General features: G+C 45.0%; 1 protein-coding gene across 1 annotated transcript; it reads right to left on the bottom strand.

The window, feature by feature from the left end:
• Positions 1-6,256: 6,256 nt before the first annotated feature.
• On the bottom strand, positions 6,257-27,160 carry LOC109692059 (GTPase IMAP family member 8). The gene is made up of 6 exons (XM_074054735.1): positions 27,004-27,160; positions 24,653-24,701; positions 22,902-23,778; positions 12,833-13,183; positions 9,045-9,142; positions 6,257-7,364 (listed from the first exon to the last, which is right to left on the bottom strand). The coding sequence occupies exons 2-6, from the start codon at positions 24,693-24,695 to the stop codon at positions 6,481-6,483; spliced, it is 2,253 nt and encodes a 750-aa protein (XP_073910836.1). The 5' UTR covers positions 24,696-24,701; positions 27,004-27,160; the 3' UTR covers positions 6,257-6,480.
• Positions 27,161-27,602: the final 442 nt, after the last annotated feature.

The raw sequence follows: 27,602 nt of genomic DNA on the forward strand, positions 1-27,602 counted from the left end.
CTCAGACAGTAGCCCTTCGGTGACACTGATGAGCTGACTTCTTGTGTTTGTGCAAAGCCATTTCCATATATGTACTAGGTGGCTGCTGCCCCCACACTTGGGTGCACATGTGGGGCCCTGCCTACTCCCCAAGGCACAGGATGCCCTTTGAAGAAAAGACTGAAAATTCATCTCCAGAGTTTAATCTTATTTCTTTCCTATTACTTTCCTTGTTATTACTATATATGTACAGCCCTCAACTGGATGGAAATGATTTCGATTTTGAAGAGGGAGAAAGATGTTAAGAGTTGACCTGATTGCATAAAGTATTTGTTTTTTATTTTTCTGATAAAGAAATACAATTTTTTAAAAAAGGATTAAATAGCCTAATTAAAACAGCCTAACTAACCAGAATGATGTCACAAGCAACAAGGGCTTTATTCCTGGGAAAGTGCTCTGACCCCGACCCTTAAATAGTGGTCCATTCTCATAGCTGCATGTTGCATTTCACTAATCAGAGTGCCATTTGTCTTCAGGAGGATCCAGTGAGAGAAGTGGGGCGAACTTATTGTTACTTTTGGCAAACGAGGCTAAGATAATTTGCTCAAGGCTAACCCACAAGTTTGAGACCATTTCACAATTTTTCCAGGAGTGACCTCACCGTTCTTCTTCCCTTCATCCCAGTCTCTTCCAGTCCCCACACTGGAGATGCTACAGGACAGAACCTCCTAAGAGAGGCCTTAGGAACCACATGCCACTGTCACTAGATCAGAGGATCCTTTCTCAAAGGGGAGCAGGGAGTCTCCTTTGAACTGGCTCAACCAAGGTGAAGAAATATCTGGTTAATAGAGGTATTTAATAACATTTTTAAATGAATTAAGGAAGGATTGATGGCTATGAAATGCTGGCCAGCCCCGATGGGTTTTTGAATGGGGCCACATGAGAGTGGTGTCCAGATGGCCAGTGGCACCCTGGGTAGAATACTCTGAAGGGGACAGAATAGGGGTGGGGTGCAGCTGGGATATGGTGGCAGGCATTTAGCAGTAGGTGTGGCAGTTCAGACTAGAGAGGGTGCGCTGTGCCTAGAAAGGAAAAAAGTCTTAAAAATAATTGTAAAAAAAAGAGAAAAAACATCGATATTTCTGCTTTCACTTCTCTTTCTGCTCAGGCTGGATTCTGAGAAAGCAGCAATTTAAGGTTCTCGCTCTTGGAGGAAATGGCCTGTTAAGAGTCACATGGCCAAACACAGCACGTGAGTAACCCTGCCTGTGGCCCGGAGGAACTGAGGGATAGCTGGAGAGCGACCTGTCTCAGTGGCGTGGTGTTCTGGAGAGCGGGAGTAGAGTTACCATTACTCTTTGAGGTCATTCCATCCACAGTTTTGGACAGTCTGGTGTCACACCAACCCTGAAGTCTTAGTTTCCTCACAGTTAGTTACCACATGGTTTCCAGGGTCCCTGGATCTCTCTGAGTTTAGGAATATCACCCACACCCACCTTCCTCTACCCTTTTTAGCAGGTTGTATTGTCCTCTCTGTCCATTAACACAAACCTCCTCAGTCTTTTTTACCTGAGACCTTCCATTGCCCTCTGACTCTCAGAAACCCCTCCTTTTCCTGCCAGAGAGCACTGTTCCAGGTGATCCATAGGCAGTGGGAGGGAAAACAGCATCTTGATTTCAGAATCATCAGCATTGCAAAGTTGATCACCTACAAAATACTGCTTTCTCCATTTGCCATCCCCACCTGCCCTTCACAGCTTCAAAAAACCCTCCCCACGAGAATGGGGAGGCGTAGCCTAGCCATGCTGACTCAGATTGTCCATTATACTCTTTGAAAAGCTCACAAACTGCAGGATGGCAGAAAATGCCCAGGGACAGGTTTTTGTGCAAAAACTCAGCACTTTTTTGAATGTCAAAGCAGGCACTGAGTCATGTAATGAGCACCGTGGCTCCTCGGCTGGCCTAACTGCTACTGGAATTGTGCATTTTCACGAAGGCTTTGCAAACCAGATTAGAATAGCTTCCATGGGACCCAGCTGCAGAACAGAGTCCAAAGCGCAAAGCAGTCATCGGTGATCTGACAGAAGCTGGGGTTTGACATTTAGTACTTAAATTAAAATGCCCCCAAAGTTACTGATACTTTAGGTTTTTCTGTCAAGGTGATTGCTGGCTAATTTCACACATGGAGGAGGATGGGCAGCACTTCTAGAATGTGATTCCAAGTGTGGTTTTCACTAGGAAAATCCATTTACTCCAAAAGGCATTTTTCAACTGACCCATCATGGAATCTGATATGCCACAATTAGACACTTATTTCGAGTGTTCGTTCCTTGCACCTGCTACAAGGAAATATCAGGCAGCTTTGTGCCCAGCAAGAGGTTGCTTTGGAAAGGTTGTGTAATGAAGCCTGAGAAGTCATTCCTCAGTGGGATGGGATGGACCCCTACCTGAGCATGGATGTAGGAGATAGGGGGCAGAAGAGGATCAAGAGAATGGTATATGAGGGACCATAGTAGCTTGAAGAGAGATCCTCTGAGGCAGTGGCTGGTCCAAGACTGTGTTAAGAGTGGGAAAGCACCTGTCTTTTCAGTAGTACAACTCACTGATCCCAGCCTCACCACTCAACTCTTCCCTGTGGTTACCAGGTGCACCCCACCCACCTCCAGCCTGGCCCATTGTGTCACCTACTCCTGGGTGAACACCTTGTTCTTTTTGCTTAGTTGCTTTGATCAGGGCTCTGCTCAGTTGTGGACACACTAGGAAGGTGGTCACCCTATGTGCCACCATCATCATGGAACCTGGGAAGAATTTCTCTTGTGAGTCTATTGAAAGGAGACAATTGCTTACGCTGAGAACTTAAAGAATCCCAGACAGCCATGTGCTGTCCTCAGAGGCAGAACCTGGCTGGTTTTACATTGGGAGAGGTGTGTTGCTTTTGTCTGGTGTATCTTACTTCTTATTCTTATTTTTCTGATCATGTTTTATCATGTGTATTTGAGAGCATTTTCTAAACTATGGCCTCATGAATTTGTTGCTCTAATTACCACCAGTTCTGAAACTGGTTCCCATGGTCTATAGAGACATTGATGATCTGGATAGCTCTGGTTCCAGTTCCAGTTCCCCTTCTCCTGGTAGAGTGCTGGTTTGGTTGAGGTCTCCAGGCTGAGCTCCAGGGATGTGTGGTTTAATTACAATCCCATTGTTTTACCAATGAGAGATTCAGAACTGAGCCTGTAACCATGCCAACCAATGAGAAATGAGCAACAGCTTGGAGGTAGGATCAGAGGTTTCTCCTTCCCCAGGGAGAAAGAGGTAGTCTCTATTTTTACTCTGAGCATTGTGGGATCTGGGTGTGATGCCTGAAACCTCAACAGCCATCTTGCTCCCAACCTGAGTTTGAAGGCAACACTTCAGAGCAGTGTTGAAAGCTGGAACAAAGCGAGCCCCTGAATCACCCAGCCCTGAAGCCTCCCTTACGTCTGCGTTTCCAATTATGTGAGCCCATAAATTTCCTAACGTGTGAGTGATTTGAGTCTCGGGTCTCTTTACCTGCATTTGAATGTCACATTCCTTTTTATCCTTTAAGTTTATCAGACTTTCCCTGGCTCTTGTGGTTCTTTTGAAGAAGTGACATCCTGGGTGAACAAACAGGTTTGTCTTTTTTTTTTTTTTTCTTTTTTCCAGAATGAGGAGGAATCTTTGCATCTGACTGAGGTTTCTGATGTCTTCATGGTAGACATTTGCTGAATTTCGAACAGAGCGAAGACACCTCTAGTTGGATTATTTGGACAAATGGGAGTGGGAATGTGATCACCTCTGGTCCAGGCTTCCTCTGCCTTTCTTCATTGGTTAGCAGGAGGCCCAAGAGACTCGAGTGTGCATTTAAACACTCAAGAAACCCCTGGGGAGGAAAAACTAGGAAAATATTACTCTATTGTAGACGGCTCCCCCTCTGCTCACCTGGACATCAACATAGGGAGTGTCACTGGGTACCTGGCAGCACTGCTTGGGGTGAAGGTGACTGCTCACTGGTGGACTGAGTCTGGACTGGGAGGCCTGGGAAGGAGTCATCCACGCACTCAGAAGGAGGCCTTCCTCCTGAAGCCCTGCTGCCTGACAGTTTCTTGGGGCTACGTTTATAACTGGTTGGAATTGTCTACTTTGGAGAGAGGATGAGACCACCCATCATGGGCCCAAGCCCCTGGAGGGCTTCGGGGTTGGCACATCCATGTTCAAAGCTTTCACCTTTCTCTGCTCAGTCCATAGTTCCTCTGAAGGGGAGCTGCATTTCAGAGTGCTGTCGGAGATAACTCCTGGTGTCCACCTGGTATTGACCTGATCCTTAGTGTCTTCTGTCCCTGTTCTCCCCCAGTGACAGGGCATGTCCTGATTGCTAATGTGGGAGTCCTTCCTCTGAATGTCACCCCTGTCCTTGGCCTTATGTAATCTAACCACCCCTCTGTTGCCACGACCTCTTTCTAAGATTCATCAAAGGTCTCCAGTGACTTCCTACTACTTAGAAGGTCACCCTGGAGCTCCTGAGCTGGACCAGGCTCTTCAGCCTCAGGTGGACTCCCTGAGAGATGAGCGTAACTCCTTGTCAGCTCAGGGTTCACTCTGGCCAGGAAGCCTCTGTTATCACTTCCATAAAAAACCTTGTTACATCCCACTTTCAAATTCCTTTGTCCCTCCCCACCCAGTCCCTCTGTGGAGCAGACACTCCTGCACTGAGCATCATACTTGGGACTCACAGAGTGGATGTCTGTGGTGTGAACTGCAGGAAATCAGGGGGACACAGAGCATGTTAGGTGGGTGTGGTTCAGGAGCAGGCAGTCCTGGTCTGAGAACTGAATTCCTCAGAGCTCTTCAGGCCTGGGAAGCTGCTCGTTTCTCTCTTTTGCTCCACCCCAGGTGGAATCAGGTCTGGGCCAGATGCAGAGCCAGGGCTGTAACCCAGCAGCTGCAGTACTAACAGCGGCAGCCTGTCACTGTCGAGGTCCTAAGTCTCATCTAGAGAGAACTAGTCACTTCCCCATCCCCCACACACAGCCTGCCCAGATGACTGCAGGTTTCCCTTACAGGGTGTGAAGAGGCAGAGGAAGAGGACCTACCAGAACTAAAAGGCATGGTGGAGGGGCCCCAGGACCTTTGCATATGCTCAGAATTTGGGCCTCTGCTCATACACAACCCAGTGTCTGCTGTCTTTTCTGAACTACCGCAGAAACATAGACCACCATCTTCTCCCCAAATTTCCACAGGTTTTGTAAGCGATCATCTGGGATTGCACTGAGTGGGATTAAAGATGTCACAGTGAGATGTGAAATTTATCCTGAGACAGACAGCCCTTTGTGAGCTAAGAAGATAGATTTTTACTTTTCTTTTGTATGAGGTTTGAGCTCAGGGCCTTGCACTTGCTAGGCAGGCACTCTGCCACTTGAGCCATCCCCAAGGCCTTTGTGCTTCAGTTCTTTTTCTAATGGGGTCTCACTTCTATGCCTGGTCAACCTGTACTGAGACCCTCTTCCTTATGCTTCCTGAGTAGCTTGGATGACAAGCATGTACCACCATGCCCAGCTTTTATTGGTTGAGATGGGGTCTCGTGAATATTTTGCTGACCTTGAACTATTATGATCCTCCTGATGTCCATCTCTCAAGTAGCTGGGATTACATGTGTGAGCTATCATGCCTGCCCTGGCTTTCTCATTTTTAAATAGTTGAAGAAGTCATAAGAATAACGTTTTGCCTCACACATGAAAATTACATACAATTCAAAATGTAATGCTCATCAAGGTTTACGGGAATGTAGCCTCTTGTCCATGGTGGCTTTTGTCTACATGGGAAGTTGAGTAGCTGTGACATCACCAACTGAGTCGCCGAGTCCAAGGTAACCTATCTGGTCCTTTATGACTCCTGCTCTAGGACTTTCCTGTTCCTGTACTTTCTGGATGCTGATTCTGCTTTCCCTGGGGTGAGGCCCATCCTGCTGCCATGACCCCTTGCCCTCTCCTCCCTCAGAATCATTTCGTGGCAGATCTTCCTCCTCCTCTCTCTTGGGGCTAGAGAGGTGATGGAGCACCATCTTTTACACCCTGCAATGAGACTTATGAATAAATATAACTCTTCCATCAGCTTTGCAAACAGCATATTTCTTCTCCTGACACCATGCCCACGTGAGGCATCCCACAGCCATGCACCACAGGCCCCCAGACATCCCGTGACGATATTCAGCTCCTTTATCAGCTACCCTTATGATTTTTGACAAAACAAAAATGAGAAATATTTTCCCTTTGGGTTTTATTGAGCTAAAAGTACTTCTAGGACAATGCTTGATGTGTCTGATGCATGGAAGCTAAACAGAGAGTGCAATATTGTGAAAAGCAAAGTGCAGAGAGAGAGAGAGAGAATGAGATTAAGAGGATTAGAGGGGAGAGAGAGAGACAGAGAGAGAGAGCGAGAGAATATGAGAAGAAAGAGTCGCTTATAGAAGTCACATGAAAATGCTCAGTTCCCCTGAGTAATGACCAAGTTAATTATAATGGCAAGAAAAATCAGACCACATATGATAAGCAAGGCAGATATTATGATGTGGGAAGTCATCCGGATTCTGTCTCTGAGGAGCGCCTTGAACCCCCAGCTGCTCTCACACTCTTCCAGCTCTTGCTGCTGCTTTCGCACCTGCAGCCTCACGTTGGCCAGGTAGCGCCTGTGGTCTTCTGGGCAGACACTGTCCCCGTCTTGCCGCAGCACCTGGGCATGAAGGAAGAGGTCATTGCTGTGGAAGGAGCCCTGGCACTCCTGCTTCAGTGCCTCCAGCACGGCCATGAGCTCCTCCAGCTGCTTGCGCTGCTTCTCCCCGGTGGCCCGGTTGTTAAAGGCACAGTACCTCTTCCCGCACTCCTGGACCAGGCCCCGCAGGCTGCAGTTGTCCGTGTGGAGCACATAATCATCCAAGGACTCGCCTCCCAGGTCTTCCTTGTGAGTGAAGAGGATGACCACGTACCTCATGGCCTCTGCTCCAAAGATCTCCTTCACCCTCCTCACGGCTGCCGTGTCCTCGTCTGTGAAGCGCCCCAGCTGGGTCACCAGGAGTAGCACGTGGGGACCTGGGGCAGACAGTAGGTAGCAGTCCCCAATGTTCTTATCCATGTCTTGGGTCTGGGCCTTTGAGTCAAAGATGGAGGGTGTATCAACCACCAGGATGCTCTTCCCTTTCCATGTTCCCATCTCCCCCTGGCAGGTCCTGGTCACTGACTGGGCCCCCAGCCTGGACTCAAAGGCTGGCCGGCAGAGGATGCTGTTCCCTGTTGCGCTTTTCCCACTGCCTGTTTTGCCCACAAGGATTATTCTCATTGAGGGAGGTGTTGCAAACCAGTTTTCTTCTACACCTGTGAAAACAAGAAGTTTTAGTGCCCTATAAGTTAGCAATTCTTTGGACTTTAGGTGCTAATGGGAAGCTCATGAAAGCTATGGGCTGCTTCCCTGAAGAACAGTGAGCTTCTTGGACTTTAAGAAGGCACTAAGAAGGCCCTGTGCAGAGTCCCTGCTTGGATCCATAGCAAGGGGTCAGAACTGCCACACTAAGGAGAGGCTCTGAGCACTTCATTTGGATGGTGGCAAATATGTTCTTTCTAAAGAAATGTGGTACATGCAGTCTTCCCTGGATGGTGTTCAGGACAGCTCCACAGAGAAATGATTGTCAAGTAAATGTGAGTTTAGAAGGAGGCAGTGATGAGGCAGGGTGTGGTGGTACACATCTATAATACCAGCTATTTGGAAAGCAGGTATCAGGAGGATTGCAGTTTGAGGGCAGCGTGGGCAAAAAGTTGAGATTCCATTTCAACAAATAAAATGGGAAAGGTGGTATGCTTCTGTAAACCCAGCTACTTGGAAGGTATAGGTAGGAGGATCACCGTCTGAGGCCAGTCCCAGAGCAAAACCACATATCCTATCTGAAAAATAACAAAAGTAGAAAGGGCTGGGGACTGACTATAGTAGTAGAGTGGCTGCCTAGCACATGAGGATTCAAACTCCAGTACCACAAAAGAAGAGAAGAAGAAGGAGAAGAAGAAGGAGGAGGAAGAGGAGGAGGAGGAGGAGGAGGAGGAGGAGGAGGAGAAGAGGAGGAAGAGGAGGACGAAGGGGAGAGGAGACAGGAGGGGGAGGATGGCGAAAGGAGTGAGGAGGAGGGGGAGAATGAGAGGGAAGAGGAGGGTGGTGGCAGGAAATAGGGTCACCTTGTCCATTCACAGGTTCCCAGGCCGCTCTATGGACTTGCTCAGCACACTCATGGAACCTTGAGGGTAAAGGAGTGTCACATGGCAGAGCTGTGGTGACCCACCATGGGCCAGCTGAGTATCTCAGGGCCTGTGTTCTTTTGGGCAAGGGAAGTGGGTGCTTGAAGTTGAGATAAGGGAGGGTCACAGTTAATGTCAGGTCAAAATCTGGGAGATGTCTGAAGGCTGGTGGAACAGAGATCATCTTGCTGGTTCAGTGTTGCCAAGGGTAACAGCTAAGAGTCAAAAGCTTCAGGTAGAAGGCGTGAGAGCCTGGGCTCTCTAGAGTTCTTAGGAACTCAAATGTGTTCCAAGCGCTTTTCAGGCTCTTAAAAAAAAGCTATTGTTTCATTCCTTCTACTCTATGTTGGTTCTTTCTTTCCTTTGGGGAGTATTTTTGCCAAATAATCACTAAATTTCTATGTGGAACCTTTCCTTTTTTCAACTGAGAGGAGTCAAGGGAAGAGAAACCATGTCACAATTCAGTTCCAGATCCTCCAACCTCTGGCTTGAGTTTCCTTCCACACTTTCCCCACACTATAGTGTGTGTGTGTGTGTGTGTGTGTGTGTGAGAGAGAGAGGCAGAGAGAGAGAGAGAGAGAGAGAGAGAGAGAGAGAGAGAGAGAGAGAGAGAGATCGCTATGGGGCAGGAGGTAGGGAACAAATGGTAGTCCCCCTTTTTCTTCTTCAGCTGAAATAACTGAGTTTCTGTCCCCATGTTGAAGTTGGGGCACAGGTAGGGAGGGAACAGTGACCTCCCAGTGATGTTTTGGAATGTCAAGGCTTTCTTACCAGCAGCCATAGTTCCATATTTGTTCTTCTGAAACCCTTCCATTCTCTTCTGGAACAAAAATAGGAAAGGAGTAAGAGGGCGCGTGTCCACATGGGAGCTGCAGGGATAAGTAACAGTAACTCGCCTTAGATAAACCATTTCTATTGCCACTTTTCTAATTCACATTTTACTTTTGAATATCCACAAGTGACTTGTGGAAATGAGGCGATGCACCATTGTTTTTCTTCCTCAGCTTATAGCAAAGAAGGAAATGCTTTGAAGCAAATCAGTTGATTATCTCCCCTTAAACTGAAAACAGTGACAAGAAGAAAGCATTTTTCTATGAGGGGGTGTGCCTTTTTTTTGGGACCAAAGTAGGCAAATTTGCCAGAATAGAGGAAAAACAACGGCCGTGCTAGAAGCACTGTTTTGTTTGAGTGTTGGGAACTTCCAGTCCAGGAAATTCTGACAGACGAATATTCCAGTGGCAGAGGCACATACGGGTTGTTTCCCAATGGTAGGGTAGAGCTGGGGAGAAGGGACTCCTTCAAAAACTCCCTGAGAGGAAGTAATGGAAGAAAACTCAGCACAACAACCTTCCCACCCTAGCAGCTGGTGGAGAGATGGTGGTATCGGAGGAACAGGGAGTCAACAGTCAAGTTCAGGATAAAGTCATTTTCCCCTCTCTTTAGGTAAACATCTTTCCTGGTTGGCTCTGAGGTCCTGGTCTCTTCATAATTACCATTTGTGTATTCCAGCAGATTGAACCAGACATCAGCATAAACGCTGGTATAAATGTCTCATTCAAATGACGCCTAACACTGTGGCTTTTTTTTTTTTGTCATTTTAATAAGCCTCTGTTAGAAAGGATGAGAATGTGACACACAACTATCATCAAGATGAGTTCCGAGCTTATGTTTGGATTAGTTAGTTTAAAAGACTGTGGTTATGAAACATACTTTTTAAGTGGAGAATTACACAGAGTAATAAAAAATGCCCACCATTGGCAATGAACACATTTAAGTACTTTGGCAGTTTACTGCAGATATTCTGTTTGACTGAAAAATTAAACTAATACAGATATAGTTTACTTTTCTACCTTTTCCTCATTCTCCACTTCTGCCCTTCAGAGGTAACCAATATTCTGCAATTTTTATTATTAATTTGTTTTTAGTGTTTGTGTATTTCTACATCCATGAGCATCTATAGACAATTTGTAGCATTGTTTGGTGTTTTATTATTTCTTTTTGGTGGTACTGGGGTTTGAACTCAGGGCTTTGTGCTCGCTCACCACTTGAGCCACATCTCCAGTTCTTGTTCAATTATTTAAAAACACCTGAGCTGTTCTAAGGTATTTGTTTTGTGTGATGCCACACAGAGCCCTCATAGGTATCTCCTGGTGCACATGGGCAACAATTTATCTGAGATACACATTTTCTGCTGACTGGATATGGCTAAGTTTGACCCCGGGTGGGCTGTGCGAACTCGTCACATGGAGAATCCCTGTAACTGTCATAGGCGTTCAGTGATATGTCATATGTAGTATTTTGCTACCCTATGGGCATAAGCAAGGGTGTTTTAATAGGTTTGAACTTGCCTTTTGCTGATTAAGACTGTTTTGATAGTTCATGTGCTGTTTAGGCTGCTTCTGTTATTCTGTTCATTCAGTGGGTATTATTGACCCTCTTTAGGGGAAAACATCCATTTTCACTTTGGCAGAATATATTAAGACATCTTCCTGTCACCCTTTCTTTTCTTCCTCCCCCTTTCTTTCTGTCCCCTTCCCCTCCTCTCTTTTCCCTCCCTCCCTCCTCCTTTCTTCCGGAGAAGAGCCTTTTCATTGTCACCATCACCCACACACTGTTCTTGTCTCTGGTAAGTGATATTCTGGTTTTTGCTAAAATTTTCCAAATTCTATGACATCCTTTCTATCTTAGTTGACCTTTTCCGAGGGTTTGAGTCAACATATTGTTGTGGTAAAGGTAATGGTGACATCGTAACTACCCTTTGTGTAGCTGTTCATAATTGCCAAGCTTTCATGCCCAGTGTTTTAATAGTTCTCCAAAATTCCCTGTGATGTGATTAAGATTGGTCTTAAATTTTTTGTTAAAAACATAGGGGCCAGGCTTAGGATGCTGAGGTCAGAAGAATCTCTGTTCAAGGCTAGCCCAGGCAAATAGTTTGAGAGACCCTATATCCAAAATAACCAGAGCAAAATGGACTGGAAGAACGACTCAAGCAGTAGAGCACCTGCTTTGCAAGTGTAAAACTCTGAGTTCAAACCCCAGTCCCACCAACAAAACAAGACAAAACAAAAACCCATGGGAAATAGCATCAAATGACCTGTCCAAAGTCACATATTTGCCATGGAGCCTAATGGCTCCTTTGCCTGTCTGTTCTGGACTTCACTCCAGGAGGTCGAGGAGCCTCTGGGAGCACCGCTTGCTATGCTGGCCATCTAATGGTAAGGACACAAACTAGCACTGACAGCCTGGGAGCCTGATGTAAAACCAACACAGAGAGTTGGGCTACAGCATCTTGGTTGCATGTTTTTACAAGAAAATGAAAAAGACTACTTAAAAATAAAATTGCAGGGGCAAAAGCTGCTATGAATTGAACTATTTCACTTTGAAACGATCTAATGTCTTTACTTGGCTTGGTTCTCAGTGTGACCCGAATGGTGCACTGTGTCTGTCACAAAACTCAATACAACTAAGTAACATTCGCAAACCAGTGGTTTGGAGCCAACTTCTGGGTGGCTCAGGCTGCAAGGGGGGAGACTTGTTGCATTGAGATGTTAACAAATCACAAAGCGTTCAGAGGTGCGACAGAAGGCTACTGATGGAGATGATAAAACATGGAGGGGAAAGACTGGGGACACATGGTAGACCTGAAGGAAGGGGACATCTGTTGGTTTGCAGAGCAGACAAAAGTGAGGGAACCAAGAATGGAGGCAGATTGTTTTTTCTCTAAAGGAAAATACTGCTAACTTCCCCCAACACGGGACCAGGGGTCCTGGGAGGTTGGTAGGCAGCATGCAGGCGAGATTAGTGTCAGCCTCTGATAAAGGGTGGTCAGAAGGCCTAGTTTAGGACAAGGGTAACACACATGCACAAAATGTACATTCTGATTGAAAACTGTGTGAGGTGAGACTGATTTGATCACAATGACACATTTTATTGGACAATGAGCAAGCAGGCTCTCCAGCTAGTGGAGGGAAGATCAAAAGGTTTCTTGTCTTCCATCATCTGCCCCTGTGTCCTATATTTCCAGGTGTTGCAGTCACATGTAACTTGATTGAACATAAGGCTGTCACCCTAGAGTGGCATCGTAAAGCATGAGAAAGGGCAGACAAGGTAGTTTTCACAAGATAAAGTCCACTGAAAGGTCTTCAATACTCCACAGTACCTTGTAGGGCCCTAAGAACCAGGACAGGGTGGGCTCTGAGGCGTCAGGAGAGGTATGTCCCCACAGCTAGGGAGCTTAGGAAGCCTGTGACAGGTGGGAGCACCAGTTTCCTCATCTGTCAGATGGCTGAGAGGATCAGTTCTGTTTCATTCCCTGAGCGTTTCAGGAAGATGGAACAGGCTAACAGGCAAGCAGAGGGGAAGCCAGGACACTGTGAGTCCAGACGGCCTGTGGATGAGGGCTGGGATTTTAGGGTTGTGTCTCACCAGTGCCGTGGCCACGACAGTCACCTCACAGCCCTAACTGCAGGGGACCCGGCAGTACTGGAGGGAGGTCCCCTTAGAAATGAGCACTCGACCCCCACCGCGGCCGGCCGGGAGCACAGCCCGCTCGTCCTTACCAGGGGCGGCGATCGGATCCGGCTGTCCCTTGGCGGGTGGGCGCGGGCGTCTTGGGCAGGTGGAGGACAGCAGGCAGCCATCCGCGGCGGCGTGCGCCCGTGGGAAGCGAAGCGGTGCGCTTACCCAGCGCCGAGCGGTCCCGGGCCCAGCTGCAGGAAAAGCAGAAAAACCAGGGTGACCGGGCGCGCCCCCTGCCCCGCAGCCTGGGACCCTCGGGTCGGCTGGGCACTGATCGCACGCAGGACCTTGACCCCAGCCAGTGCGCACCTGCTGCCTCCTGAAGCCGAGAACCCGGGCTTCCTGTCTGAAGCCTGCTGGCCGCGGTGCCCCCTCCCATTTCCTCTTCATGACTGTGATTGTGAGCAGTATTAGGAGCAAGTGACAGGAAGGGAAGGACAGTCCTCTCCCCTCTCCCAGGTCCAGAGAAGCCCTTTTGTGGCTGGAAAGCGCTGTGCCCCCGTGGCAAGCACTTACTCCTCCTTGGGTCCCAGGCTCTACTTCTAGGGTGTTCCCTCTAACCTGGGACAGAAAAGGCACTGCTGGTCCTAGAAGGCCTGGGCGGGTCCCTCCCAGGGCATTCCTGGGCTCAGACATCGCACGTGGTGGCTGCCCCTTCTCTGCCACGTGACAGAGCCAGTCCCTAGGGACGCTGTGGTTTTTGTAGGTTTATGGGGGTGGGAGCGGAGTGATAGCGCCTCTGTTTTCCAAATGATTGCACCTTTAAGGATGGGCAGTGAACATAAGACAATTACCTGCAAAATGAGACTGAGAACACAATATGGACTCAGGAGAGGAGAGTCTCTTCCCAGAGAAGCCCAATCGCCTTCTGCTGACTGGAGTTACACTAACAGTCACATCGTAACCACTGTCTAAAATTTGATGGAGAAAATTAAAGAGTGACCTGCCAACCCTGAAAACCTTTCCACGAAGGCAGAAGAGAAAGAGGTTTTATTATTGAATTATCATTAAACCAGAATGTCAGGCCCATCACTGGACCCCACCAGGAGAAGCAAAGACAGAGAGAGAGTTCACTTAGTGTCATAGGCAGATACAACCCATGGCATATTGTCCTGGAGATAAGCCACAACTAATCCTCATTTTGCTTAACACAATGATTTTCAGCTCCATCCATTTTCCTGCAAATGACATGATTGCATTCTCCTTTATGGTTGAATAAAACTCCACTGTGTATATACAGCATAATTTCTTTATTCACTCATCTGCGGAGGGGCACCTAAACTGATTTCATAACCTGGCTGTTAGGAGTTGTGCTGCAACAAACATGGGTGTGTAGGTATCTCTGTGTGTGCTGCTTTGAGTATATACCCAGGATGGTATAGCAGGATCATACAGTAATTTTATTTTTAGGTGTTTGAGGAACCTTCACACTGATTTCCATGGTGGCTATATTAATTTACATCCCCACCAACAGTGTTTAAGAATCCCTCCCTCGACATCCAACATTTGTTGTTTGTTTTCTTGATGATAGCCATTCAGACTGGGGTGAGATGGAATCTCAGTGTCATTTTGGTTTGCATTTCCGGGGCGGCTAAGAATTTTGAACATTTTTTCACGTGTTTATTTGCCATTTGTCCTTCTTTTGGGAAGTGCCCATTCAGTTCATTTGTCTATTTGTTAATTGATTGGTGTTCTTTTGGTGTTTAATTTTTGGAGTTCTTTATATATTCTGGATATTAATCCTTCGTTTGATGAATAGCTGTAAAGATTTTCTTCCATTCTGTGGGTTGTCTCCTGATTCTGGCAAATATTTTCTTTGCTGTGCAGAAGCTTTTTAATTTGGTGTAATCCTATTTGTCAATTCTTGCTCTTATTTCCTGAGCTACTGGATTCCCATTCAGAAAGTCGTTGCCCATACCTATAATCTTAAAGTGTTTGCTCCAAGAAGTTTCAAAATTTCAGGTCTTAGGTTAAGGTCTTTGGTCTATTTTGAATTAATTTTTATACAGGGTGTGAGATAAAGATCTATTTTCAGTACTCTACAGGTGAATATTCAGTTTTTTTCAGCACCATTTGTTGAAGATGCTGTCTTTTCTCTAATGTATGTTTTTGGCATCTTTGTCAAATATTAGATGACAATATCATGAGGGCTTATTTTTGGATGATCTATTCCACTGATCTATGTGTTTTTGTGCCAGTACCATGCTGTTTTTGCTACTATGGCACTGTAATATAATTTGAAGCAGATATTGTGATGTCTCCAGCATTGCTCTTTTTGTTCAGGATGGCTTTGGCTTTGGCTATTTGGGGTCTCTTGTATTTCCAAATGAATTTTAGGAATGTTTTTTAAGTTCTGTGAAGAATATCCTTGACATTTTGATGGGGATTGCACTGGATTTCTGTATTGCTTCTGGTTGTATAGCCATTTTCATAATATTAATTTTGCCAATCCATGAACTTGGGAGGTCTTTCCATCTTCTAGTGTCTCCTTTGATTTCTTTCTTCAAGGTTTTGTAGTTTTCATTGTAGAGGTTACTCACCTCCTTAGTTAGGTTTATTCCTAGGTATTTTTTGGGGGCTATTGTGAATGGGATTGTTTGTCATTGGTATACAGACAAGCTACTGTGTTTTGTATGTTGATTTTGTATGCTAGTATTTTTGCCAAAAGCATTTATCAGATCTAAGAGTTTCTGGGGAGAGTTTCTAGGATCTTTTAAGTATAGGATCATATCATCTACAAAGAAGGATAATTTGAGTTCTTCTTTTTCTATTTGAGTCCCTTTTCTTTCTTTCTTTTTCCTTAGTGCTCTGGCTAAGAATTCAAGCACTATATTAAATTAAAAGTGGAGAGATAGGAGATCCTTATCTCATTTCTGAGTTTAGAGGAAATGGTTTCGGTTTTTCTCTACATGGTATGATGTTGGTTATAGGCTTGTCACATGTAGCCTTTATAATGTTAAGGCACATTCTTTTTATTCCTAGTTTCACGGCTTTTATCATAAAAAGATGCTGCATTTTGTCAAGGGCTTTTTCTGCATCTTTTGAGATGATCGTGTGATTTCTGTCTTTTATTTGGTTTATGTGTTGTGTTACATTTGTTGATTTCCATATACTGAAGCACATTTGAGAACAATTTGATCATAGTGTATAATCTTTTTTTAATGTGCTGTTGAATTTAGTTTGCAAGCATTTTATTAAGAATTTTCGCATCTATGTTCATCAAGGAAATTGACCTCTAAATTTCTTCTTTTTTGTCCTGTCCTTATTGGATTTTGCTGTATGGGTAATACTAGCTTCATAGAAGAAGTTTGACAGCATTCCTTCCCTCTTTTTTACTTTGTGGAATAGTGTTTGGAGCATTGGTGTTAGTTCTTCTTTAAGGTCTGGTAGAATTTAGCAGTGAATCTGTCTGGTCCTGGGCTTTTCTTTTTTTTTTTTCTGGGCTTTTCTTTGTTGGGAGACTGTACATTACTGCTTCAATCTCATAGCTTGTTATAGATCTGTTTAGATGTTTTATAGTCTCTTGATTCAATTTTGATTGGTCAAATACATCTAGAAATGTATCTATTTCTGCTAGATTTTCCAGTTTATTAGAGTATAAGTTTTCAAAGTATTCTGTAATAATCCTATGAATGTCATTGGTATTTGCTGCAATGTCCCCATTCTCATCTCTAATTTTATTAATTTGGATATTCTTTCACTTTCTTTTGGTTAGTTTGTCTTTCTTTTGGTTAGTTTGGATAAGAGTTTATAAATCTTGCTTATCTTTTCAAAGTTCCAACTATTTGTTTCATTGATTCTTTGTATTATTCTTTTAGTCTTCATTTCATTAATGTCTTCCCTGATCTTTATAATTTCTTTCCATCTACTGCTTTTGAATTTGGCTTGTTCTTGCTTTTTCTAACAGCTTGAGATTCATTGATTTTTATAGACACTCATAGCTATAAACTTTCCTCTTAACACTGCCTTTGCTGTGTCCCAAAGGTTCTGATAGGTCATGTCTTCATTTTCACTTGATTCTAGGAATTTTTGATTTCCCTTCTTATTTTTTCAGTAACACACTGATCACTTAACAGTAAATTGTTAAGTGTTTCTCTATAGTCTTTTTTGTATTTTCTCTTGTTATTGATTTCTAGTTTTATTCCATTGTGGTCTGATAAAATATAGGAGATTATTTTAATTTTCTTTTATTTTTTAAGATTTGCTTTACATCCTAAAATATGATCTGTTTGGAGAATAAATCAGCCATCTATGCTGAGAAGAATGGGTAGAATATCTAGTAGATGTCTGTTATGTCCATTGATCTATAGTATTATTTATTTCTGATGTTTCCCTGTTTTTTATTTGGTCTGGATGACTCTCACCTATTGGAGAGTTGGGTACTAGAGTCACCCACTATTATTGTGTTAGAGTCTCTGTATGCTTTTATGTCCAGTACTATTTCCTTTATGAAATTGGGTGCACCAACATTCAGTGTGAATTATTCCCTTTATCAATATCAAGTGAACTTCTTTGTCTCTTCTGATTAATTTTGGTTTGAAGTGTGCTTTTTCAGATTTGAGAATGGCTACTCTTGCTTCCTTTTGGGCTCCATTTGCTTGAGATATCTTTTTCCATCCTTTCATTTAAACCAATGCTTGTCTTTGCCAGTGAGGTGAATTTCTTACAGGAAACAAATAGTTCTTGTTTTTTAATTCAATCCATCAGTCTGTTTTGGATTGGAGAATTAGGACCATCAATATTCAGAGTTATTGTTAGAAAGAAGATATTATTAAAAAAGTTATTATTGTTGTTTTATAGTGTTTGATTCCTCCTCAATTCCCATTTGCTTATCTAGTCATCTAGTGAGATTTATTCTTTCCTGTATTTGCTGGTTGCAGTTATCTTCCTCTTCATGTACAGGATTCCTTTAAAGAATTTCTATATCTTTATTGAATTCATTTTTCATGTTTGACATTTTTTTAAAATTTCATTCAACTCATTATTCTGAATAGAATTCATTCAGGTGCTTATTCATGTCCTCTTTGGTTTTATTGATCATTCTTATAATCTTTAAAAAAATACTTTGGTATTTCATCTGCTTACTATCATTAATGTTTGTTACTGTGAAATATTGAGTTTTAGAGGAGTCATGTTGCCTTGTTTTTTTGCATTTATTGTTTCTTCCTTGGGATTTGTGCATCTAAGGCCAAGTCCTTGGTTGGAAGTTTTCATCACTTGTAGTCTTCTGTTGAAGTATTCTCAGTATTCAGGCAGAACACTGTAGTGGCTGGGTTGAGGTGCTATTTTACATCACTGGATTGGAGCTATGGTTCAGTAGCTAAGTATTTATCCACATCCTCAGGGTACTAGACCTGATTCCCGGTACCTCTCACATTGAGAAAAGCTTGCTGGAGTCTCTTATGAAGGGTTGATGTCTCCTACAGCCTGCTTTCCCTATAGAAGTTTCCCTTCTTTGTGTACTGGGAGCCCTTTCTGGCTTCAGAAAACTTTACATACCATGGGCCAGGTTTTCATCTGTTTCACATGCCCCTCAGTTTGTGTGTCCCAGGAGCAGTGAGCCTCCAGACCTGGAAATGTCCCCCAGTGCATTGCTTAGTATGTATGGGGATGGAAATAGAGCATTGAGTTCTGCACTGGCAGGGGGGAGAACTGAGGGACTTAGGTACTCTGCTGCTGGTCTCAATGCTTGCAGATCCTAATAGTAATTCACCTCCTGTGTGGGAGAGGAGGCCATGGAAATCCCATGAATTGAAAGACTTGGGTTGGGACTTTCAGCCCCTACTTGGCAGTCAACACTCACCAGGAATCTGTTCCTCCAAGCAGGTTTCAGTGCTTTCAGGCTTCACCAGCAGTTTCCCTCTGTTGGGGGAGGATAGAGTGGGGGAGGAGGGAGGAGACTTAGAAGTCATGTGATTCCAGGGATCCCGGCTCAGGGCTCTCAGACCCACCTGGAAGTCAATAGACATAACAAGGAAGCAGAACCTGGAGGCCAAATAGTAGACCAGCTACAGACTTGGTGCTCTGCTTCTGCTGTTATCCTCAGGCAATGGAATTTTCTCCTTGCCAGGGAGGGCATGGACTTCAATCACCATACCCTTCACTACTGGAGCTCTGCTGCTTGAACTTCTCCCTATGCACAACTACCTCTCTGGCTGTCTCCCATCCAGACACTGTGGCAGGGTGTCCCAAGATTTTTTGAGCCATGATTGTTCCTTGTTTTCAAGTCCCCAGAGTAGGTCAGTCTCAAAAGTAGGCCCTCTGTCCAGATAGTGCCTCACTGTAGCTCTTCCCAATAAGGTGAACAGCAGAATGTCTTTCTCTCACACCAGAGAAGTCACTATCTCATCAATTTCCTGCACTGATTTAAGGCCTTCAGAAGGTGTGGACTTATCCTGCAGTTAGAATTGCCATTCTGACACCAGGGTGTCTGGTTAATCTTTGATTGCCTCTTTGGCTCTCTAACCCTGCTCCCAGGGAGCTAGGGACAGGGCTTAGAAAATTTTTCTCCTCTTCTCTTTCACTTTTCTGCTTCTTTATTCTCTTAAGCTGTCCTTCTACCTCATTTGTGATTCCTGATGCTCTTCCTCTCTTTCTTTCTTCAGAATATAGTCTCTCCTTTGTTACCTGACTTTTCTTATTCAGAGAGTCAAAATAGAGGAAACTTCTAATTTACCATCTTGCCTTACCTTGCCTTCTTTTTTTTCCCCCACTCATTTTTCTCCTTTTGTTCAGTTTAGATGATTTCTTTTAACATATTTTCCTTTTTATTAATACTTTCCTCAGCTGTGTCAAGTTGCTAAGGAATTCTTCATCCCTGGTAGAGGGGTTTTCATTTTTAACACTTTCACTTGACTCTGATAATTTCTATCTCTGTTGAAATGCCCCATCTTTTATTGCATGTTGTCCACATTTTCCATCCAATTCTTTAATATATTATTATTAATAATAACCACAATCATAATTATTATTACTTTTGACAGTGCTGGGTTTTGAACTCAGGGTCTCACACTTGCTGGGCAGGTACTCTTACTACTTGAGCCACTCCACCAGCCCTATTTTGTGATTTTTTTTTTTGAGATAGGGTCTTGCAAAGTGTTTGCCTGGGGCTGGCTTTGAATCTCAATCTTCCTGATCTCTGCCTCTGGGTAGCTAGGATTACAGGTGTGAGCCACTGGTGCCAGGATAATAATATTTTAAAGTCCTCATCCAACTTTGGTTTGTTTTTTAGTCTTAGTCTGTAGGTTGTTTTGTCTTTGATAATGGGCTATTATTTCTTGGTGTTCTAAATGTTTCATAATTTTATTAAATTGTAGACATTAAATTTTCTACATTATGTAGAAAACTAGGAACTGAGATAAATATGCCTGAAAATGGGCTTGCCTGTTTTTGTGTCAAGTCATTAATGCTGGGTGTGAGTCAATCTAACCAGGAGCCGAGCTGGGCTGAGGTTGCTGCTATGGTTGCCTTCTGCAAGCATTGGTCTTGAGTTTCTCTGGAATTGCCTTTATTGAAGGTGGGGATTGGAATGTCATAGGACTTTTCTCAGTGTCCCCTCAGCTTTCAGTTATCTCTGCAGGGCTCTACTCCACACAGGGTCTTTCCAGCTTTTACCCTCCCCTGTTGTAGAGTGGATTGCTCCTTAATCTGTGATTTCCAGCATATGTTTGTACATCATGTTCTTATGGATTTAACCTACAAAGTGCTTTCATTCATATAATTTTATTGCATGTGAAAACTACAAATATTTATATATATATATTTCAAGGATAACCTTAGTTCCTGTCATCTCTGAGCCAGCACACAGGGTCCTGGCTCTGAAACACAAGCCCTCAGGCCACCCCACATATCTACCTGCACTCTTTGCTGTGTCCCTTACTATTTCCAGAGAAGAGCCCCAGACAGGGCATTTCACTTGAAATATCAAGCTTTCCTTCAGCCCAGGTATAAATACATATGCTATGGTTCACAGACAATATAAAATCATAATATTTATTTTAAAAATCACATTTCTATTTATAAACAAGACAGATAACAAACATCGGAGGGTCTATGTGGATACATGTGAAACAATGAAAAAAAAAAAAAAAGAAAGATGTTTCCCAGAGGCTCCAGGCTTTTGTCCAGGCTACTACCTGTAAACAGATCAACTCAGTTCTATTCCTCCAACAGGCCCACTACAGTCACCTAAGGCAAGAAGACCCTGCCAATACTCCCTCCCCTTTTGGTATATATACCAAAAGGCAGGAATGTTAGGGTGAACAAAAAGAAGCCATGTTGGAATTGGACCCTGCTTTCTTGAAGGTGACTTATTAAAAACTCTCCACCCGGTCCTAAAGAAAAGTAGACATCCACCTTACTAGAAACTCCCTACTGGGCCCAGAAGGAAGTCATTATTTCAGGAGAGTCAAGGTCAGAGGGTCACTGAGACTTCCAGTGACCTTCCTGGGGCTTCTCCACCCACCTTTTTAATCTATCTCTAGTCTGTGAGTGGCAGTGGGCTCCAGCTCCCTTGCTGAAGTCCCACTCCACAGGCCACTTCTCCACAATAAAATGTGAGCTGGCATTAAAAAAAAAAAGAAAAAGGAAAAGAAAAAGAAAGAATAAGAGGCAATACTAGCACTGCTGGTGAACAACCCTTGGTCCACAGAAGCAAGCATCCCTGGACTACCAATGTGGGAGACATCTTTCACCACACCCTTTTCCCAGCACTGGCCCCTGGCCCCTCTCTGCTGCCCCCTCTGGTTATTGAAGGTGGTTCCCTGGCTCTAGCTCTGCATAAGACCAGAAGGGCTGATGAGGAAGTTAGCAATTCAAATTAAGAATGGATTTTTCTTCAGTCACACTTTATAGAGCCCAGCTCACTGTGCAGTGATCACCACAGGCCAAGCCACCCGACCATAGCCCATGACTAGTCCCCAGCCCACATGAAGCCTCCTGCTGCCTGTAGCTGGGTGTGGCATTGGCAGCACACACACAGATCTCCCCTTCCTAATGTGGAGCTGAGAGGACCCTGGGATGCCTGCTCCCAACTCCCTTCCTCCTCCTCCCCGATTTGGGTTAGCTTTTGTTTCCTCATCTGCTAACTACAGGTTGACTGATTTAAAGACAAGCACTGCCTTTAAAACATTCTTGCTATGCCCAGAAGTAGAAACATGGAAATCCTATTGCTTGGTTTGTACAACCAGACAGCATTCAGTTTTCTAATGTATGGCATTCATATCAACTGCTTAAGAATCAACCTTTGCTTAGGTGTCTGTTGCTCTTAGTCTATACACCTGCCTCTCTTCCTCCTCTCCATTATCAGAAAGGAGCTTGATACACCATACATATCTATCTATCTATCTGTCTAGCTGCTTATCTATTTATCACATGTTGCAATATAAATGCAAAAACATATTGTGTGACTAGGTGTGGTGGCACACACCTGGAATCCTAGCACTCTGGAATTGGAGGCAGGAGGATCACAAGTTTGAGGCAGCCTGGCCACCTGGTGAGTTCAAGGTCAGTTTGGGCTACATAGCAAGACCCTGTCCACACACACACACACACCTCATTTTGCTTTATTTTGCAAAAGCAGGAACCATAATACCTACTAGAAACTGGAAACTGTTATTTTCGGTAGTTATATTCACCTGTCTGGTAGTAAATCATCTTAACTAATAACTGATCAGGTGTGTCAGAAGTAAGCACTAACGTGAAGGACCTGGACGTCCTTTCATGGCTGATAAACGTCTACAAGATAGCAAAGGAACACACACTAGAATAGAAAATTATCAAGGAAGGTTAGTCTCAATTAAATGAAAATGCTGTCCCCTGTGCCATGAGTTTGTCCCCACTACAAGCTGCCAGTCATTTCACTCTTTTTCAAGAGAGGGAGGATGCTACACTAAGGTGTTCAAAATGTCTTAAGGAAGTTTTAAATCAGGGAAATTTATTTGAAAACACTGTAAATCTAGTTAAAAGTTGAGACTTACACACTGAAAAGTGAACTTTGAGACTTTGCAAAGCTGTCACTAAAGCTTGAGTAAAAAATGCAGGAACGATGTTTTCATTTTCCTATTCAGCCCTAAGCATTCAGTTCTTGGCCAAGTTTTTAAGGCCTGGAACTATCTGTCATTCAGATCACCAATGGCCTCTGGCTGACACCTATAAAACAGCACGTAGACCAGGAGGGTGACACCCAACAGGACGACCATGCCCCGTTTCCAGTAGGCCTTATGGGACTTCTGCCACTGCCACAGCCTTGCCAGCAGCCAGGTCCCCCGGGGCCTCTGCATTCGGGCTTCCACCTCCTCCGCCACCCTGCGGAGCCTCTCCTCCAGGTCTGCGCCTCGCAGGGCCTGCACGAGGCCATACACCTGGTTGGTGTAGTGTGCGCCCCCGAGCTCCCTCACCAGACCCTCGACCAGGCCCAGCAGCTCCTGCACCTGGGCCTCCTGCTCGCTGCCGGTGGCTCGGTTGTCTAGGGCGCAGACGCGGCCCCCGCACTCCGCCACCAGCTTTCGCAGGGCCACATTGTCCGTGCAACGCACATATTCCTGCAGGGAGCCACCGGCCAGGTCCTCCTTCCTGGTGAAGATGACGACGGTCCGCGCCACCACACCCTCACCGAACAGCTCCTTCATCTTCCTGAATGCTTCCCTGTCCTGGGCAGTGTAGCGTCCCAGCTGTGTCACCAGGAGTAGCACGTGTGGCCCTGGGGCTGACAGCAGGTAGCAGCGACCTCGCTCCAAGGACTTGGGGTCTGTCTGGTCCACTTGGGCGCTGAAGATGTCAGGGGTGTCTATGACTTCCAGGTGCCACCTGGCCCACCGCCGGCTGGCAGAGGCACAGGTCTTGGTCACAGATGTGGCTCCGAGCCTGGAAAGGAAGCGCCTGTGGCCCAGAATGCTGTTGCCAGTGGCGCTCTTCCCGGCCCCGGTTCTCCCAACCAGGATGAGCCTCAGCTGGGGCTCCTGCGGGCACCAGGTGTCCTCTTCTGGACCTGTGAGGGTAAATACCACAGTCACACCAACTTTCCTTTGGAACTGGGGTCTTCTGGCCTTCGGAAAAAAGGGAATGACACACACTTCATTGTCCCCTAAACCAGACCTTTGCAGCCACAGCTGCATTAGGCTTTCTGAGTCCCTGGGCAATTTGTCCCCATCTTTCCCTTCTGCATTGGATTCTCTCCGTGCACTGAAGATACTTCCACACTGTGAGAAGTTTCAGAAAACACTCCTTTATAATTCCTGGCACTGCCTTGTCTGACTTCATCCCTGTCTTCCACACACAGGCAAACCTGTTCATATTTGACTCTGCAGACCTCTCCCATACACTAGCCATAGAGTATGGCCAGGGCAGTTCTGCCAGTGGCTAAGAGCTCTCTACAGACCCACTATGCCCTCCCTCTTTCTGGGAGAAGAGCAGGGTCTAAGCTCCATCTCTTCTGCAAAAATGGGGATGATACAGGGTGCTGGGGGTTGTTAAGGGGTTGGATAAGATCTGTTCTCCTCTTCTCTCTTCTCTTCTCTGCTTTAAAGCTGCTGCCTACAAAGAATACCTGTTTTAACCCTCCATTCTTATTCTCAAACACAGGCCAGATGACGCGTGATGTTCAACTCTGGTACCTGATTTGACACCCTCTGCACCCTGTTTCTGGAGACAGGAGTGGGTTATGATCCATGCTTTGTGCTGAGGGAACGCAGGGTCCCACAGCATGGTGGGGCAGAGAAGCAGCCAAAATGCAGGTCCCAGGCGCTTCCTGTTTCATCCAGGCCCTAGGCCCTCTGAGACTTTCCTCTGTCTCTCCTGGTAAGCCCCATGGCTTTCTTACCTTGAGCTCAAACACAAAGACGTGCATAGAAATAAGTTCTTACCAAAGGCGTTCTCCTCATCTCGTGCGATCTTCCGTCCTCCCATGCTTCCCTGAAAGAGACCCCGACATGGTTTGCTCACTCATGTCTTCATTCCTCCAAATGGGCACAACCACCTACAGTGTGTCAGGGAAAGTCCCCTCCTCAGAGCTGGGGACCCTGAGGTGACAAGACAGAACTCCTGCCTACAAGGATCTGAGCATCTAGCAGTGTGCTTTGGGCGAAGGGCTGGCAGTTGCATTTGGTCAACAATAACATATTGTGTTCATTCTTTTTAGGGACAGCATCAGGATTTTCAAGAGTAACCTCAGTAGGATCAGCATCCTGGCCTTGAGTTAGAACCATGGTGTGGGAGTGTTTGATGAGCTTGGATTTGTCTTTTTAGGGAGTCCAAACACAAAAGGCCAGGGGAAGGTCGTACTATTTATTCCATGCAATGGGCAGCTTTGGATGCGAACGTCCCCAGGGAGTTCTAGGCAGTGGCATAAGCTTGGGACAGTAAGTTTTCCCTGGGATTCAGCAGCCAGGAAAGACTTAGGTAGACCCTGAGAACTGGAAAATGCACTCAGGGACCTAGAGACACACTTTAGGGAAATAAACCAGAAGAAAGCTGGAACCTTCTTTTGGAAACTGGAAAACAGACACATCTAAGTCCATCTGGAAAATCTGTGCCTCTGTGGTCTTCCAGCCAAAGCCTTGTCTTGTCTAAATGTGTCTAGATGTGTGCCATGTGCCAGAGGGACTGGGACACTTCTCTTCAGTTGATGATGTCCTTCTACCAAAACCTCAGGCTTGTCTAATAGTGTGACTATGCCTAGTTCCAACATTATTCAACACAATTGAACACTGTGACCAAGCTCACCTGATCCCCCAGTCCCTGAGCACAAATGTACCGTCTCCCCTCCATCTCCCCTCTGTCTACTTCCCCAGCTTCACTTTCAACTAATCCCACTTGGCTAGCCATTCCATGAAAAGCAGGGATCAGTGCCTCTCCAACCCCTGTGTGCTTTCTCTCCTGTGACCACTGATCCCCTCCCTTTTTCTCCCTGAGTTCTTTTCTGCACTTGGCCAGCATTTCAAGTTCTGCCTCTTTATGTTTTCCACCCTGATTCCTCTAGGTGTTGGCACCTCAGAAAAAGAAAGCAGAGGAAGAGGGCTGAATAACTTGTCTCTGGCTGAGGGCCTTTGAGAATGAGTCTTGCCTAGCATTCAACCCCAAGGTGTTTCTGTTCTTCAGTAGCTCCCTCTGCCACCTCTCCAATGTTTTCAGCCTTGTGTGATTACTTATTTTGTGTGTAGCAATCAACAGACTCCCATAACTGATCCAAAGCAGAAATGAAGAAATGGCCATGAGATTCAGAGCAAAGAATAAGAATATAGCTGAAGTTCGAAGTCCTTGTTCAAGATGAAAATAAGAAACTGTGTTGTGAGGAACCCACAGAGCTCTCAGGTAAGCCTTTGGGGTTTTCCACAGAGTTTGAAATGGGGGTTAAGCTTATTTTAAATACTTTTAAAGAGAGAAGTAAGCCCCAGCTGAATCTGGGGTGACAAATTATTCTTAACTACTCAGGAATATAAAGCATGTAGAATTCTAAATTCATATTTGGAGAGCACAAAGCTACCCTAGTTCTTTGCCACCTAAACTCGCTATTTTTCAGAATTACTGAGTTCTCTTTCAATATTTACATTCTTGGACCCATCCCCAGAGATTCTAATTCAATGAATGGGATGTTTCTGCTGTACTCCACAATTTGAGTTTAGAAATTAGCTATTTCTCAAACCTCTTCATTGAGCAGATGTAGAAATTGAGGTATCCCTGAAGCAGGGGCAGAAGACTGAATTAGGGAGTAGTTTAGGTGACATGCAGGGAAAGGGGTCGAAGACCAAGTTCCTATGCTCAGCTGTCTCTGGAGGTCCCCTCCTGCAGTGAGGGTGAGGACAAGAGACTCATGGTACCTCAACTTGTCACTTAGTAACTCATCCCATAGCAGAATTGCTTATGGGACCACAGAAAAACTTGGGGAATGTTTAATTTCTTTATTTTTGTTCCTGGAAGTGAATCCAGCTCACACTTCTCTTACTGTATTAAGGAAGTATGGAGGAGACAGGTTTTATTCCCTGGAAAGAATGTGTGCACTCAGGGAAGAGCTCCTAAAACTTCTTCTGAACTTGCTCTATTTGAAAGTCAGAACATCTTAAAAAAGCTGTAAACAGGACCAAAACTGCTGCCTAGCACGATCACCTGCATCGTGCTTTGTAGAATATGGTGCACAGGCAGTAGGCATTCTCCAGAGACCATGATATTTGGGTCTCACAGTCCCTTTCCCACCCCCAGCTCAAAGGCTCAGGCTCACCTTTTCTGGTGACAGGCTGTGAAGTGGTTCTGAGAAGCCCTGACCTCTGGTTTTTCCGTCAGTTGTGAGTGCAGAAGACTTTTCCTCAGAAAGGAAGTCACTGAGTGGCTCAAACCTCAGAGCTCAGGAAGCTCAGACCGGAGGCGGCCGGATGGCAGCAACTTAAAGAGACAGAAGCATTTTCCATCCAATGTGGGCTTGCAGTGTTTTTCCTACAGACCTGACCTCCTGCTGTGATGAAGGTATGCTGGAGAACATGGTCCGTGATAGCAAATATCTGACCATATCCTAGGAAGGGAAGTGTTCTGACGATCCCTGAGGCTGACTTTATTTCTATAATTGGTTGCTCCTGATCTTCAGTTGGCTTTTGCTCTTTAGGAATTTTTCTCCCTTTAAAACAGGCCAGAGTCTCTTGCACCAGAACAAAGAAAATAACAACTAACTTCAACAGCTCTTGGTTGAACATTCATGTGACCAATGCCAGCCTGGTTTCTACTCTACCAGAAAAAACCAGAAGTAAAGTCCCACAATATAGCAGGTCTTTAGAAACTAATTTTGCTACAAATCACTGACTTCAAATTGGGCACACAAATTAATTA

This window comes from Castor canadensis, chromosome 2 (genome assembly GCF_047511655.1).
Source record: "Castor canadensis chromosome 2, mCasCan1.hap1v2, whole genome shotgun sequence".
Classification (NCBI taxonomy): Eukaryota; Metazoa; Chordata; class Mammalia; order Rodentia; family Castoridae; genus Castor; species Castor canadensis.

What these genes read in the sequence shown, in the direction of transcription:
- LOC109692059 (XM_074054735.1), bottom strand. Translation starts at nt 24,695, where the DNA reads ATGGGAGGACGGAAGATCGCACGAGATGAGGAGAACGCCTTTG. An exon ending in GGATCCGATCGCCGCCCCTG is followed by an intron (nt 9,143 to 12,832) that starts GTAAGGACGAGC and finishes TTATCCCTGCAG; the next exon opens with CTCCCATGTGGACACGCGCC. An exon ending in ATATGGAACTATGGCTGCTG is followed by an intron (nt 7,365 to 9,044) that starts GTAAGAAAGCCT and finishes TTGTTTTCACAG; the next exon opens with GTGTAGAAGAAAACTGGTTT.